The following is a 13,880-nucleotide window of genomic DNA, read 5'->3' on the forward strand; positions in this document are numbered from 1 at the left end:
AGGAGAAGTTAGCTGGTTTTGGTGGTTTTTTTTTTTTTTTTTTGTTTGTTTGTTTGTGTTTTTTTGTTGTTGTTGTTTTGGGGATTTTTTTTTGGAGTGAGAAGCAAAGTTTGTGGTTTTGAAAGTATACAATGGTTTTGACCTTATTAAGAGGTTGTGATCTTTTGCAACTGACCTGTGAATAACTGGCATGCTCTTGTGTGCCTTTTTGATATTACTGCAGAATTGCAATGTTTGTCTAATACGTTTGGGTAGTCTGCCTAAATCCCAATTTCAAATTCCAGGGCATATATGAAAGAGTCTCATTTATACTGACATCTTTTTAAATAGCTGTGTTTGGTGTGTATTTTTAAGACCGTATTTTTGATTTACTTTTTTAGGAAACATCAAGTAACAGTGGTCCACCTTCCCCTCCTGTTCCAGATAACTTACAGTCTGTGCCAAGAAGCAATCTGTCTGCTGTCAGTATTAATACTGTGTCTCAGCCACGAGTGCAAAATACAAAGTTTGTTAGAGTACCAAGGCTTCCACGTGCGGTGATCACAGTAAGGAAATACTGGTGCTTTCTACTAATAAGACTGTGAGTTGAAGGTGACCTCACTTCAGGTGAACAGCAAGTTCAGACTTAGGTATTCTAGTGATACGACACAGAAAAGTGGAGCTTCAGTTAAATGTTTGAATTATTAACAACTTAAGTAATCCATATGCTCTTCTGGAAAGAATTTGACACTGAAGCAAGAATTTATAGCTTAGGAGAGCATCAAAACACACCAGCATGCAGTGAACTAAAAGATCGTAAATACAGTTCTCTTACTTTGTTTTCCAGATTAGCACAGACACTGTTGCCAAAGAAGACGTAGTCTTGCTCTTTCTCGTGCTCCTGGCTATCTTTGCTCTTTGTCCTGCTCCCTTCTTTGAAAGTGGGGTCTGGAGCATCAGCGCCACTGCTTAATTATTTAACATGCAAAACTGGTTAGAAAGCTAACCTTATGCAGGAAAAAGTACTTTCCCTCTAGGGGGAGTTGAGTTTTTTCAGTGAGCAGTGTGTGCATCAGTGTTAGCATGTCTGAGTGTGGATGGATGAGAATATTTGTGAGGAGTGGACCAGTGCCTTGTTCTGTCTTCTTGCACCAACATAAACTGAAGATTTCACCTACCTGTCCTACTGTCGTGCAAAAATGATGCAACTCTACTACATTTAGAAGTAGTGAATATGACTCATATTTTAAGAATTGTCCAGAAAGAGAATATAAAAAGGAATTGAATGTGGAAATTGAGTATTTTTCATTTTAACAAGCAGGGTTTTTTTGATAGGGTTAATGTTTTAAAAACCACTTAGAGCTTTGAAGAGGTTCTGTCCTGAGGTAAAGGTTAAATGTATAACTAAAGTTGTCCAGACCTACAGTGGGAGATGTGAGAAGAGCAGTCCTGGAAATGTGAAATAAGTTGGTTTTTTCCAAGCTGTAATTGAGGTTAATCTAAATTGTCTGCTTGTTTCTGCATCTTTCTTTGTGCTGGAATTGGCAGTTATCTGATCTTCAGTGAGTATTTTAAGTTAGTGATTTTGGCAAAAAGTGATTAATTTTGTTTCATCTGTTCTTTACATACTATTGCTGTTCTGCCAATTAAACTGTCTCACTGTAAGGTCAGCTAAGTACAGCTGTGGGACAAGAGGCATCACAACTGTGTAGCAGAGAGATGAGGGAGTTTTGGTACGTCTGCCACATTTCTAATGCAGATTTGATTGATTGTTACCTCTCAGTTATTTGAGAAAATTTCTTGCAAATGACAGATGATAATTTTAATTACAATTGAAATAATTCAACGAGTATAGGAGTTAGAAATTTGAGATTGATATGCTGTGTCCATGGAGATGTAAGTACGCTGCAGATACTTGGGAATAGGTTTGGCACTTTCATCTTAGTGCCAAAAATGCGTACAGTATTACTTTCTTGTAGTGGAGATGTATGAATGCTTATTTCTTTTCTTATGTGGAATTGATGTGCCATAACAAAAGGAGTTAACCTCCTTTTTGTCTTCTAGTAAATATGTCCTCAGTTATACCTGTGCCTCTAACTTTTTCTTCTTTCTATAAAACTTTACATTCTCCCAACAGCTTCCAAAACACAAGTCTGTTGTGGTTACCTTAAATGACTCAGATGATAGTGAGTCTGATGGAGAACCATCTAACTCAACTAGCAGTGTGTTTGGAGGACTAGAATCTATGATAAAGGAAGCAAGGAGAAATGTTGAGGTAAACACTATATCAGCATTTTAATAAGTTTATTTGGTAATGATTTTGCTTTGTAGTTTGGTTAAGAAATACTAGATTACATCAGAAATGGGCAAGAGTGAGTATGTTACTCATGTCTGGACAATTACATTGTAATTTGGATTGCACAAACTAATCAAAATAATTTTTTGTTGGATGGCATCCTGAAGGTAGAATTTTATAATATATTTTGATTTTTTTTTTTTTCAATTAAAATTCAATGCATCCTTAAGCAAAAAGTACGGCCTGAAAGATCTTACTAGCCTTGCACAGTTTTAAGTTTGTGCTGAAATGCCTCTTAAAAATGCTAGTTGGTAGCTGTATTTTAAACCAGTGTGACTGGTATTGACTTGAATCTCATTGTAACAGGCATCAAAAATCAAAGCCCCTCCAAAATCAGAAAAAGAAAATGATCCAATGAGAACTCCAGAGGCTCTACCAGAAGATAAGAAGATAGAATACAGACTTTTAAAAGAAGAGATTGCCAGGTACAACTGAGTTTAATTGTTAGTGTAAAATGTGTATTATTGGTAGCCCTTTACTAGTTTACTTTTGTAATTGGAAGGAAAATCTGAGTTTGAAAACCTTCAGGTTTTTCTCTCATGCAATTTTTAGTAGGTCAACATAGAAGTCTGAAGAAAATCCGTGGTTATGAACTGACTTACAGTAGTTGATTGCAGTTGTGGAAAGTACTTTTTCTTTTAACTTTAAATCTTGTTCTGCTACTCTTTTTGAAGATTTTAAAATTATTGGGAGTATACATCAAAATGAGTGTTGAAGCTACTGAAAATCTTTGCTTTTAACATTTCTGTTTCAGTCGTGAGAAGCAGCGCTTAATTAAGTCTGATCCACTGAGGAACAATTCGTCCCCTGCAAATTCTGATGGTGAAGTTGATGGAATTGGGAGAATAGCAGTAGTGACAAAACAAGTCACAGAAGCAGAAGCAAAGCTGAAGAAAAACAGGTATGTATTACACTGTCATAAGTCCTGCCTTCTTTACTTAGCAGGATGGAAATAGTAAGTAATGTTTTTTAACGTCCAGCATTTAAAGTACAGCAAATGTTCAGTTTCCTGTTGTCTTGAGCTATTCAACCTTTAATTCTATTGCTGTGCAAAAGGAATTGTGTGGTAGTGCCAGTGTGGTGTTTGGTAACTTTTAAGTATGGTTTGTCATTCTGACTGTTTTTAGCTGTGTTCAGTGGTTAGATTATGATCTGTGCCACCTAATAACTATGAAATATGAAAAAATGAGTGTTCTTTTCACAATTGGTACACTTTGAAGTTAGTGAGTTATGCTTGAGATATATATATATAGATATATATATATATATATATGTATATATATATACGCACAAATACATGTGTGTATATATATATATGAATGAGTGTTTCTACGGAATAGGTATGCTGTTTGAATCTTTCCCTGTGTGGCTTTTCTCTTTTAGCATGCCTCTTCCATGTTTCCCACCCTTATTTTAAGTTACTGTGGAAAGTATAAGTGCTTTGCATCCTGTTCTCAGCTTCTCTTACCACTGGATTATTTCTATGTGGTCTTGTGAACAAACTGATTCGTGGTTAGTCATCAATTGAAGGACAGTCTTCTCTCCTCCCTTTATCCACAACCATCTACTCAAGTGTTTTTCTTGCTTCCTTTAATGCATTTAATGCTTTTAGTATTTATCTACTATTGTGGCATAATATTATGGCTTCTAATCTGCTCGTGTGCGTATGTGTCTTAAGGAGGAACTGGGTTGTTACTTAAAAGAAAGCAAGAACATGTGTGTTTTGGATGTCATAACATACATACATACATATATACATTCCTTCCCTTGTCATTGTAACTAGAATGTTTTCATCTGCATTATACTGACATGCTGAACTTGGGATGCTGAAACCTGCTGTGTGTACTAACAGTATTTATTATGGATGTTAAGAAACTTCAGTTCTTGTTTGTTGATGTGTGAGGAGAGTTGTGTTTTTAAATAAGTGGGGTTTCAGAGGAGCAATGATAGCTGTGAGCAGCTCCCCTTTGGAAAAAATCTTATAATATGCCTTTTCTACTTCTAGAATGCTGTTGATGAAGGATGAATCTGTCTTGAAAAATTTATTGCAACAACAGGCCAAGAAGAGAGAGAATGTTCGAATTGCTGAAAATAAAATTAACAAACTGGCTGAACAGCTACAAGCAACAGAGAAGATCTTGAATGCTAATAAGGCATTTCTCAAGAGGCTTCAGGAACATGTAACTTGCACTCTGAAATGTTTCTGTTTCCTAGAGTTGGAAACCTTGATTTTTGGGAAGCCTGATTTTTGGAGGCAGTAGGCTTTCTTAGAATTAACCGTTAATTCCCATGTAGTTATATTATATTTCATTGATTCATCTAATTGTATTTTATTATGTGGTCATATCTGTAAATTTGCACCTTACTGTAGTATTTTGTTTGTTTATTTGATTTTTTAAGATTCATAAAGTTCAGCAGCGAGTTACAGTAAAAAAAGCTCTGGCACTGAAATACGGAGAAGAACTTGCTCGAGCAAAAGCAGTGGCAAGTAAGGAAATTGGGAAACGGAAACTAGAGCAAGATCATCTTGGAGTAAGTCAATGTGCTCTTAAATCAAACTGTACTTGAAAAAGAGTAGCAATTTTGATTAAGAAAATTCAAATGGAATTTCAGGAAAACATTTCAAAAGCACTGCAGGGAATCTTCCTAATCGTTGTGTGCATTTTTGAGGATTCAACAAAAAAGGCATTAATAAGTTGAGAAAGAAAACTGTTCAAAGCCTACATTTCTATGGTAGGGGAATGCTGTGCATAAATAAATAAGAGGAGCTATGTTCCTGTTAAGGAAGGCAGGATGTACTTTACTGTCTGTAGGCATCAATGATTTTGTTAAAACTATCAAGCGAAGTTGCTGAAGAGGGGCTCTGATATTGTTTTGAAAACAAAATGCAGAAAAGCAAGGCTAAAATATTTTTGTAAATTTTTGTGTTTGCACTCCCAACATCACTGTATGTACTTGCTTTATAGCTCACTTTTTAAGTGTGGCCAAAACTTCTGTTTAAGCCTGTACATTATGTAGGCTGACTTTTATCGCAAAACCTGCAAACCTGCCAGTTGAATTGTGACAAACTCTTTTGTGGTTTTTCTGCTGTTTATTGAAGTCTTCAGGCAAGACTTTTTAAAATATGTTTTTATAAATTCTGAATTAAACATTTTGCCTATTTTTTACTTCGTGTCAGTAATCAGTAGATGAGAAAATGAAATAAAAGGAATTTTTTTCTTTTCAGCCAAGCAAAATGTTGAAATTGGAGACCTCCCCTGCATCAAGTCCGAAAAAGCATTCAGCAGAATTGATCGCACTGGAGAAAAAACGACTTCAACAACTAGAGTATGAATATGCTCTTAAAATTCAGAAATTGAAGGAAGCCCGTGCACTTCAAACCAAGGAACAATCAAATGCTACACCTCATGCAGAAGAGGAATCTGAATTTACATTACCTCAGCCATCACTTCATGACCTTACACAGGACAAGTTGACTTTGGACAGTGAAGAAAATTACTTTGATGATGAAGTTCTGTCTAATTCAAACCGAGAACGAAGGAGATCTTTCAGAGAATCTAATTCTTTCACTAAACCAAATCTTAAACACATGGACACTCCAAAGCAAGAAACTATAAACAAAGTTTCTAAAAAGGCTTCAGAGGAGCCTGAGCTCTTCCTTGGGTTGAATATTGATGAACTGAAAAAACTTTATGCTAAAGCTGACAGCTTGAAAGAGCTGCTGCTGACAAGTACTGCCTCTATAGTACCTAAGGAAGATCTGTTGTGTGGTCAGGTAAGTGTTTTACAACTAAACATGAAGCTTGTCTTTATTAGGTGGTGTTGCAACTACTGTTTATCTGTTTATCTGTTTCCTAGGAAATTTCAGTGGACGTGGATTTTCTTACATCTCAAAATAAACAAACTGAAGTGAAACCATTTCCATTTGGACCATATCGTAGTCCTCTTCTAGTATTTAAATCCTACAGGTACAAAGACTGTAGCTCTTTGACTTGTGTCTGTTTTCTTGTTCAAGTATTCATCACTGCTCTTTCCTACATACCCAGGCATGTACAGAAAGACTAGGCGTAGTGACAAACTTGACTATCCTTAAACAATTTTGTCTATTTTATGGAATCTTATGATTTTAGTCACGTTTTTTGGTATATACAAGTCCCTTGTTTTTGTGCAGTATGCTGCTTTTACATTGCATTGCATGCTGCTTGATATAACTAAATTAAAAATAATAGTTAAACATTTGAAAACAGGATTTTTATATCCAATATGAATATGTAAATCCAAGAAGCGTATTTCAGTTATGCTGTCTCTGAACTTGGCTAGGATTTACAATGTCTGAGTCGAGATTTATCCAGTCATCTATTTTTGGATTCCTGCTCAGTGGAAAAAGGCATGAGCCCAGTGATTCATCCTGACTTGACATTAACACCTGCAAGTGTAATCAATTTGGCACATCTGTTTTTTGACTAAAGAGAATTTTGTTCCTACACATCAAATTTGAGAAAACAAAAGTCTGGAATTTACAATGGAGCAGTTGAATCCTACCATATGCTTCAGGTTTTTTATTTCTATGCTCTTAAGTAGAGAAAGATGGAGGATGCCATCTTTACATGAGTATTCTTTTTAACTTCGTGTAGGTTATTACTTCAATTCCTGAAGGAACTAGAAATCCCGAAGTTGACGTAGTCAAACGTTAGCTAAAGATCTCAAATAAGCATTAGTCTGCTCAACTCAGACTGGGTTTTGTTTGCTTACACATTGTAAAATCTGTTCACTGTTTCTTCAGGTTAATCTTTAACAATTCTCTTTACATTTTCATTTGATGTCGATCTTTAGGCTGCCTAGAGCATGAGATTTTCTAGAAACTACTGAAATGCAGTTTCAGTTGTTTGCTTTCCATACTGGGTCATTACTACACTTCCTGTTTTCGTATGAATGAAGTTCTGCACCTAAAGAAGAGAATACTAGGCAGAACTTATTTAGATTGAGAAGTACTGTGGTGTTCTCTTCCTCTTCCACTTTTTCTTTACCTTCTTTTTAACTTGTAGGTTATTGATGCTTTTGGTTAGTAGCATGGTTTTGGAAATAATGAGATTTAATACAGAGAAACTGAGCTTTGATTATTTTTTTTTGGAGAACTGATGTCTTGCCTTGTACACTTCATCATAATAATGTGCTCTTTCATTTTAGGTTTAGTCCGTATTTTCGAACCAAGGAAAAACTGTACCTCAGTTCAATAACGTATAGCAATATGATTGAGCCAAAACAGTGTTTCTGCCGTTTTGATTTAACAGGCACATGTAATGATGATGACTGTCAGTGGTGAGTTCTCTTTAATTTTCTTAATTTCAACTATACTTCTCTTCTTGATTTCTGACTGTCTGAAATAAGCATGGTTTTCATTTCTTTAAAAGGTCTGGATATATGATCATATGCGCGAGTTCTGGGCAAGGTTATTTTTTGATACCCTATTGCAGATACTTAGTTGGAAGGGAAAAAAACCCCTTTTATCTAAGCCATGAAGAAAAAGGAGGCTCTTTAGATGTATATTTAGAAAAGTAGTATGGCCTATTAAAGAATATTTCATCTTTTGGTTACCTGGTAATTCAGATGGGACTGGTCTCACTTCATAGCTTCGTAACTTCAGGCTATCATAGAACCTTAGGAAGTGGTTGATACTGTTAAGCACATGTCACATGAGCACAAGCTCACCGGAAGGAAAGAGAGCGAAGGCCTCTCCTCCTCTCCTCCTCTCTTCTTATAATCTGACTTATGTAAAAATTGTAGGGAATACTGGGTAAATCTGGACCCTTCCTTGGTTACAAACTGGTCACCAAGGAAGGCCTAGCCCAAACCACCACAGCACACTAGAGAAGAAAAGCATACACCAAATACATAATTAAAAAAACAATACTATTGTAGTAGAGTAATTCTAGTTTTCTGGGAAAATACTGGCTAAATTTGTTTCTTGGGAGACTGGAATTAAATTGTATTTTAAAAATCACTTGTTTAACAGTGTTGTGCACTTAAAAATGGATATGAATTGGTTAGGATTAAACTCAATTTGGAAACTTATAATTGCTGGAAAAATATAATAGGAGTGAACTTTAGCTCTTCTGGATCAGCTTTTAGCTGTTGTCATCAAACCATCATTTGATTCTTCTAAATAAAAAGTGATATCTAATTCTTGTAACTACCTTATTTGAACTGTGAAGTTCTACATACTGTGGTTTTGTGTTATTGCAAAATGAGTGTATAGACATGTATTTTAAAGAGTAAATGAAATAATGGGGACTAGGATTAAGTTCCTGATGCAGACTTAAGTTTAGAGAAGGCCTAGATATATTTGACCAAAATGTCAAAGCAAGCTGTAGTGTTTTCTGTGGGTATCATTTTCTTTATGCCTCACCCAACTGTGCACTAAAACAAACTTTCTTAATAATTTGTTGCTGTGATTAATGTATTAATTGCTTATTTGTTTATTTTAGGCAGCACATGAAAGATTGCACTCTCAACCGCAAGCAGCTGTTTCAGGATATTCTGTCTTACAATTTAGAACTGATTGGCTGCTCAGAAAAAAGCACCGATGAGGAGATCAGCACTGCCACAGGTTTTTAAGAGTCTTTTGTTCACTTTGGTATCCAAAGATTCGCTTCTGAAGGAAATGGCTTTCATTAAAAGCCCTGAGCACAAGGATTTTGATGTGAAGCAATATATAAGTTACAACTATGTGAAACAGTAGGTTTCTTCAGTTGTCCAGTTCAGTCCTTTGTAGTGGTTAATTAACCTTGGTGTCTTTGCAAAAAGAAAAGAAATCATTGATCTGAGGAATATTTCACTCAATAAAGTGTTGCTGAGATTGAGGGGACTGGGGAGGAATGAGCATGGAATCTTTCCCTCTTTCCTTCCTCAGTTTTGTAACTATTGGACTGATCTGTTTCAGTGGAGCTGGAATTTCATAACATAACTTGCCATATAGGCAAGTTGCCAAAGAGAACTTAGTTATTTTTTCATTTCTTTGTGCTAATGTGTTAAATTACCATACCTCTTGAAGCAGTCACATTTTATGAATTTAGCATATATTGTGCTGAATTGCGGTTAAGTTACTTGAATGTTTTCATTTATAGATTTACCTAAGCTACAAATATTCTTGTTTCAGAAAAATATGTTGAAAAACTTTTTGGTATAAACAGAGACCGTATGTCAGTGGATCAGATGGCTGTTCTTCTGGCCAGCAATGTCAATGAGAGTAAAAGTCACAGTAAGTAACTTGGTAGATGAAATACAATATATATAAACTTCATAAAACTATGTAAGTACCTTGGTGATTTGGTAAACCTAGAATATTTTTTTGTTGCTTATTTTACCTCAGTATTATAAATACTGATTGTGGTAAGTTAAAGGCAGCAGAGTTTGTTTTAAGGCAATAATGTAATAGTTTTGGAGTGCAATTTGTAGAAATCACTTATGCCTTTGATCACAATAAATTTTAAATAAGTAGTATTGAAATGTATACACTTGTGTTGTACTCATAGAATCTTTTTATCTAAAATCTAAATCTAAAACCATTTTATTCTTGAATACAGAAAAGGAAAAGAATTTCTATTACTTTGTTTACAGCACCTCCACATACAACATGGAAAGAGAAAAGGAAGTGGAGGCCAAAGTACTGGAGAAAACCCCTGTTAGATAGTAGCAGCAGTGAAGAGGAGCAGTTTGTTGGACCTATTAAATATGGTAATCTGGATGTGTGGCTTGAATGAAAAAGAGCACTGAAGGAAAATACCTATCAACCTCTTCCAAACACCTGATTTTCTTAAGTAGTTCTTGAAAAAACTAGTGATTTTAATAGCTCTCTTGGCTTTATACTTCCTGCATGCAAATTTTATTTTCCATATGTTTTTGGGTAAAGTTTGATATAAGTCTGTTGTATTTATACCAGATTCTTTTTCCTGTAATATGTGACTGGAAATAAAGGTGGATTTTCTAATTACCTGTTATTAAAGGAGCATAAGGAACTAATTCCCTAGAATGTTTCAGCCTTGTCCGTGTATCATTAGGATTTTCTTAAATTTTTATTCCACCCCGAACCCGTAAGATTATCTCATGTGTTTAGTTACCTTAAATTCTTACAGAGTTACAATTTGGTGTGAGGTCAGCAGTTAAAAAAGTGCTGGTAAGCAGCATTTGAGACTTGGAAGCTTGCTAGAGTGTCAGTAACATGACAGTGTTTCACATGTGACTCATGCAAGTAGGAGCTTTTGGATTCGTTAGCAAATCCTCTACAAAGGATTTTTAGAGACTCAGAATTTTTCTTTGTCAAATGGGTCTAGTTCCTAATGCTGCCTAAATAACTGGCTTAGTTGATGTCTCTTGATCAAGTCAGCCTTTTAGGGCTATTTATTTTTTTCTTCACATTTGAAATATAACCAGTTCTCAACAAACAGCATGGTTTTAAGTTTTAAAGGATGTTGAAATAACCATATTTTGCTCTGGTCAGTAGCTCTGTTAGAAATATATAAATGCACCTCTTGTGTGAGTTCTGATCTTACAGGTCACTTCTGTTTCGAAAATAAACTTTTTTTTTTTTTTAATATTTTTTGCAGCACATCCCACAGAACATAAAAAAAGAGTTCCCGTGCTTGATGCCGTGGTCACTCCAGATGATGTCCGGTATTTTACAAGTGAGACTGATGACATTTCCAACTTGGAAGCAAGTGTCCAAGAAAACCCCTGTGATGTACAGCTTTGGATTAAACTTGCATATAAATACTTGAATCAAAATGAAGGGTATGTCTCCTGCATTTTAGATTGGATTTTAGACACTTGCTGCATTTAGGTTTGATTCAACCATGCTGCTATGATCAAGTTTCCTTTTTGATATTAAAGAATTTTCTTTAACAGCACCACAAATAATTTATTACTTAAGAGCAGATTAAAAAATAGATTAGATCAGATTTCCTGCTGTACATAGTATTGCATATGAGTAATAAATTGCACTGATGGTTTATCTTTGGGTGGATTCTGATTCAGAATGGAAGGTGATGGAAAGCAGTGTGGGAGAAATAATTGTTCATGTTTGAAAAGTGCACAACTTAATGTGTTTTAAGATTACAGTGGAATGTTGTACTTCCAGTGGTCAAGTTAGTGGACCGATAAACTCAAATCAGTTACTCCTCTACTACAGAGTGAATGGTTGGAATAATGTTTGAAATTACTTTCATCAGAAAGCTTTCTTATAAGGACAGTTCTGCTAGGTGGTTTTATCCCTGCAGAAATGGCCCAGTTGAGTTCTCAGTTTCTTATTTTATATTTTTTAACTTTTGGATTTCTAAATTCTATAGCTTCTCTTCCTTAAAATTATACTGCACGGTACCACGTTTTTGTTGGCAAGTCACATCATTTCAGTGGGAATTCTGTCACGATGGTTTCATCCATCATGACGATTGACTTCAGTTTTAATAATGAGGTACTGACTTAAGCAACTGCAACAGAGAATGGAGAGGAGCAGCTCTGCTTTACAAGCCTCGTTTAAACTGTAGATAATGGAAAAGGTAGCAAAAAATCAGTTTAGCTGTATCAGTACGTGCCTGAACAATAGAAGGGATAGAACTGGAAAGGCTGGTACTCAAAGGAAAATACTACCAGCAAGTGGCAGTGTAGGAAGAGCACACTTATATTTAAGTGTTCTTGGGAAAAGATCAAGAAAAGAAGGGAGAAAAGCTAATGGAAAACAATGCATCCTTTTCTTTAAACAGCCACCTCCTCTCTCAGTACTCTGAAGAAATTTGAGTGGTGTGGTAGGTGAAAGTCGTGATAGAAGGGGTTGGGAAAGCTTCAGACTTATGGTTAATTCTATTACTTTTATTTTGAGACTTCTTTTCCTCTCTGTCTATGCAAAATAATTTTTAAAGATGTTTTCATAATAAATGTGGCCTCAGAAGCATTCTGTGGTTTTATGCAAGTTTGTCTATGAATTAAAGCTCAGCTTTGTGGTTTGCAGTATAGTCGGTTATTTGAACAAATATTACTTTGTGGGTATCATCTCATGATAGTTATCTCAGAAAGTAAAATTTCATTTTTTTAAATGGTTTAGAGACAGAGAACCTGTATGACATGCTTATGTTTAATGACTGTAGAAAGTAAATACGTAAAAAAATATAATAACTTACTTTACTATACCTTTGAAATTCCTACTGAAGTTCTTAAGCCTGTGCAATGTAAATGCCTTTATATGCTTGCAGCTTGAGAACTTTGCTTACAGATGAATCTTACCCATTTTCATTAAACTGGACTCTTATTTGAATTGGCACTCGTTTCCTGTTTCTCTCGTATTTCTGTGCACTGTGATAATTGCACGTAATAACCTTTGAAGGGTGAAAACCTACTGAAACTGATAGTAAAGGACAACACATTTAAAAAAAAGGATGGCTAAGTGTGTATGACTTCCACTCTAATTCAAAGTGTTCATTTTCATATTTGATATTGTGTAAGTCATTATACCAACACAGGTGATGTGAGTGCTTTTCTTTTTAACTTCTACAGCTCATCATCTGAGTGTTTAGATTCTACTTTAAATGTTTTGGCTCGAGCCCTTGAGAACAACAAAGAAAATCCTGAAATTTGGTGTCATTACCTCAGACTTTTCTCAAAAAGAGGAACCAAGGAGGAGATACAGGAAATGTGTGAAACAGCAGTGGAATATGCTCCTTCTTATCAAATCTGGTGGACAGTAAGTAAAAAAAAAAAAGCGTATGTGAAATGTTCCTGTAAGTGTGCGTTTTCTACTCTAGAAAGCCAGTACATATGACAGGGAAAGTGTGAAATGAGAAGCACTGTAGCTTTTTGAAAACTCAGAAGTTGCTCAGAAAATGAAGCGACTCAAGTTCTGCTTGCAGGTTATTTGTAGAAATCATCACTTTTCCTCAGGTAATAAAAGTTATTTCAAATCAAGATGTTTTGTTGCTTATTTTTTGTTTCTTAGGCTTTGCAAAAATTGGCTATTAGTTCTTACATGTATTAAAAGTGGTATATTTTGAGGTTTAATGTGAAAATTTGGTGTGAGGGAGGGAAATACAGTTCATAAGGTAGTGAAAGACACTATTCAAAATCTTTGATTTCTGTGATTTTTAAACATTGACTTATAAGCTTTACTTGTATTCTGATTGTTATTATTAATGTGACTTATTTCTCTCTAGTTTTTGAATTTGGAGAATTCCTTTGATGGAAAAGACTATGTATGTGGGAGGATGTTACAGTTCCTAATGGATGTGACGAGGAGAGGAGAAAATCCAAATCTTGTGTCCTTTCAGCTGCTGGAGACTCTCCTCTACAGGGTTCACTTAAGCCTGTTTACAGGAAGACATCAGAATGCTCTTATTCTGCTGCAGGTAACTCCTGAGTTACACCCCAGGAGTGTCTTCATACCTTCACCTTTTTAATGCCTATGACTCTGATAGTTTCAACTTCAGAAGAATTGTTTCTTCCACTGGAATTCCTTCAGCAAATAGAGGATTCTGTTTTGAGATATGATGCCATTGTAAAATCT

General features: G+C 35.3%; 1 protein-coding gene across 1 annotated transcript in view; it reads left to right on the forward strand.

Moving 5' to 3' along the window:
• Nucleotides 1–13,880, forward strand: part of ZFC3H1 (zinc finger C3H1-type containing) — a 42,198-nt gene that overhangs the window by 14,363 nt on the left and 13,955 nt on the right. Inside the window, exons 8-22 of the mRNA XM_017832803.1 lie at nt 381–545; nt 2,117–2,254; nt 2,642–2,760; nt 3,090–3,236; nt 4,341–4,515; nt 4,736–4,867; nt 5,562–6,110; nt 6,194–6,303; nt 7,523–7,654; nt 8,821–8,942; nt 9,492–9,593; nt 9,953–10,069; nt 10,939–11,122; nt 12,878–13,064; nt 13,531–13,722. Of these exons, the coding sequence (XP_017688292.1) occupies nt 381–545; nt 2,117–2,254; nt 2,642–2,760; nt 3,090–3,236; nt 4,341–4,515; nt 4,736–4,867; nt 5,562–6,110; nt 6,194–6,303; nt 7,523–7,654; nt 8,821–8,942; nt 9,492–9,593; nt 9,953–10,069; nt 10,939–11,122; nt 12,878–13,064; nt 13,531–13,722 (2,571 nt within the window). The remainder of the gene's footprint in view (nt 1–380; nt 546–2,116; nt 2,255–2,641; nt 2,761–3,089; nt 3,237–4,340; nt 4,516–4,735; nt 4,868–5,561; nt 6,111–6,193; nt 6,304–7,522; nt 7,655–8,820; nt 8,943–9,491; nt 9,594–9,952; nt 10,070–10,938; nt 11,123–12,877; nt 13,065–13,530; nt 13,723–13,880) is intronic.

The sequence above is a fragment of the Lepidothrix coronata genome, unplaced genomic scaffold (assembly GCF_001604755.1).
Source record: "Lepidothrix coronata isolate B3197 unplaced genomic scaffold, Lepidothrix_coronata-1.0 Scaffold206, whole genome shotgun sequence".
NCBI lineage: Eukaryota > Metazoa > Chordata > Aves > Passeriformes > Pipridae > Lepidothrix > Lepidothrix coronata.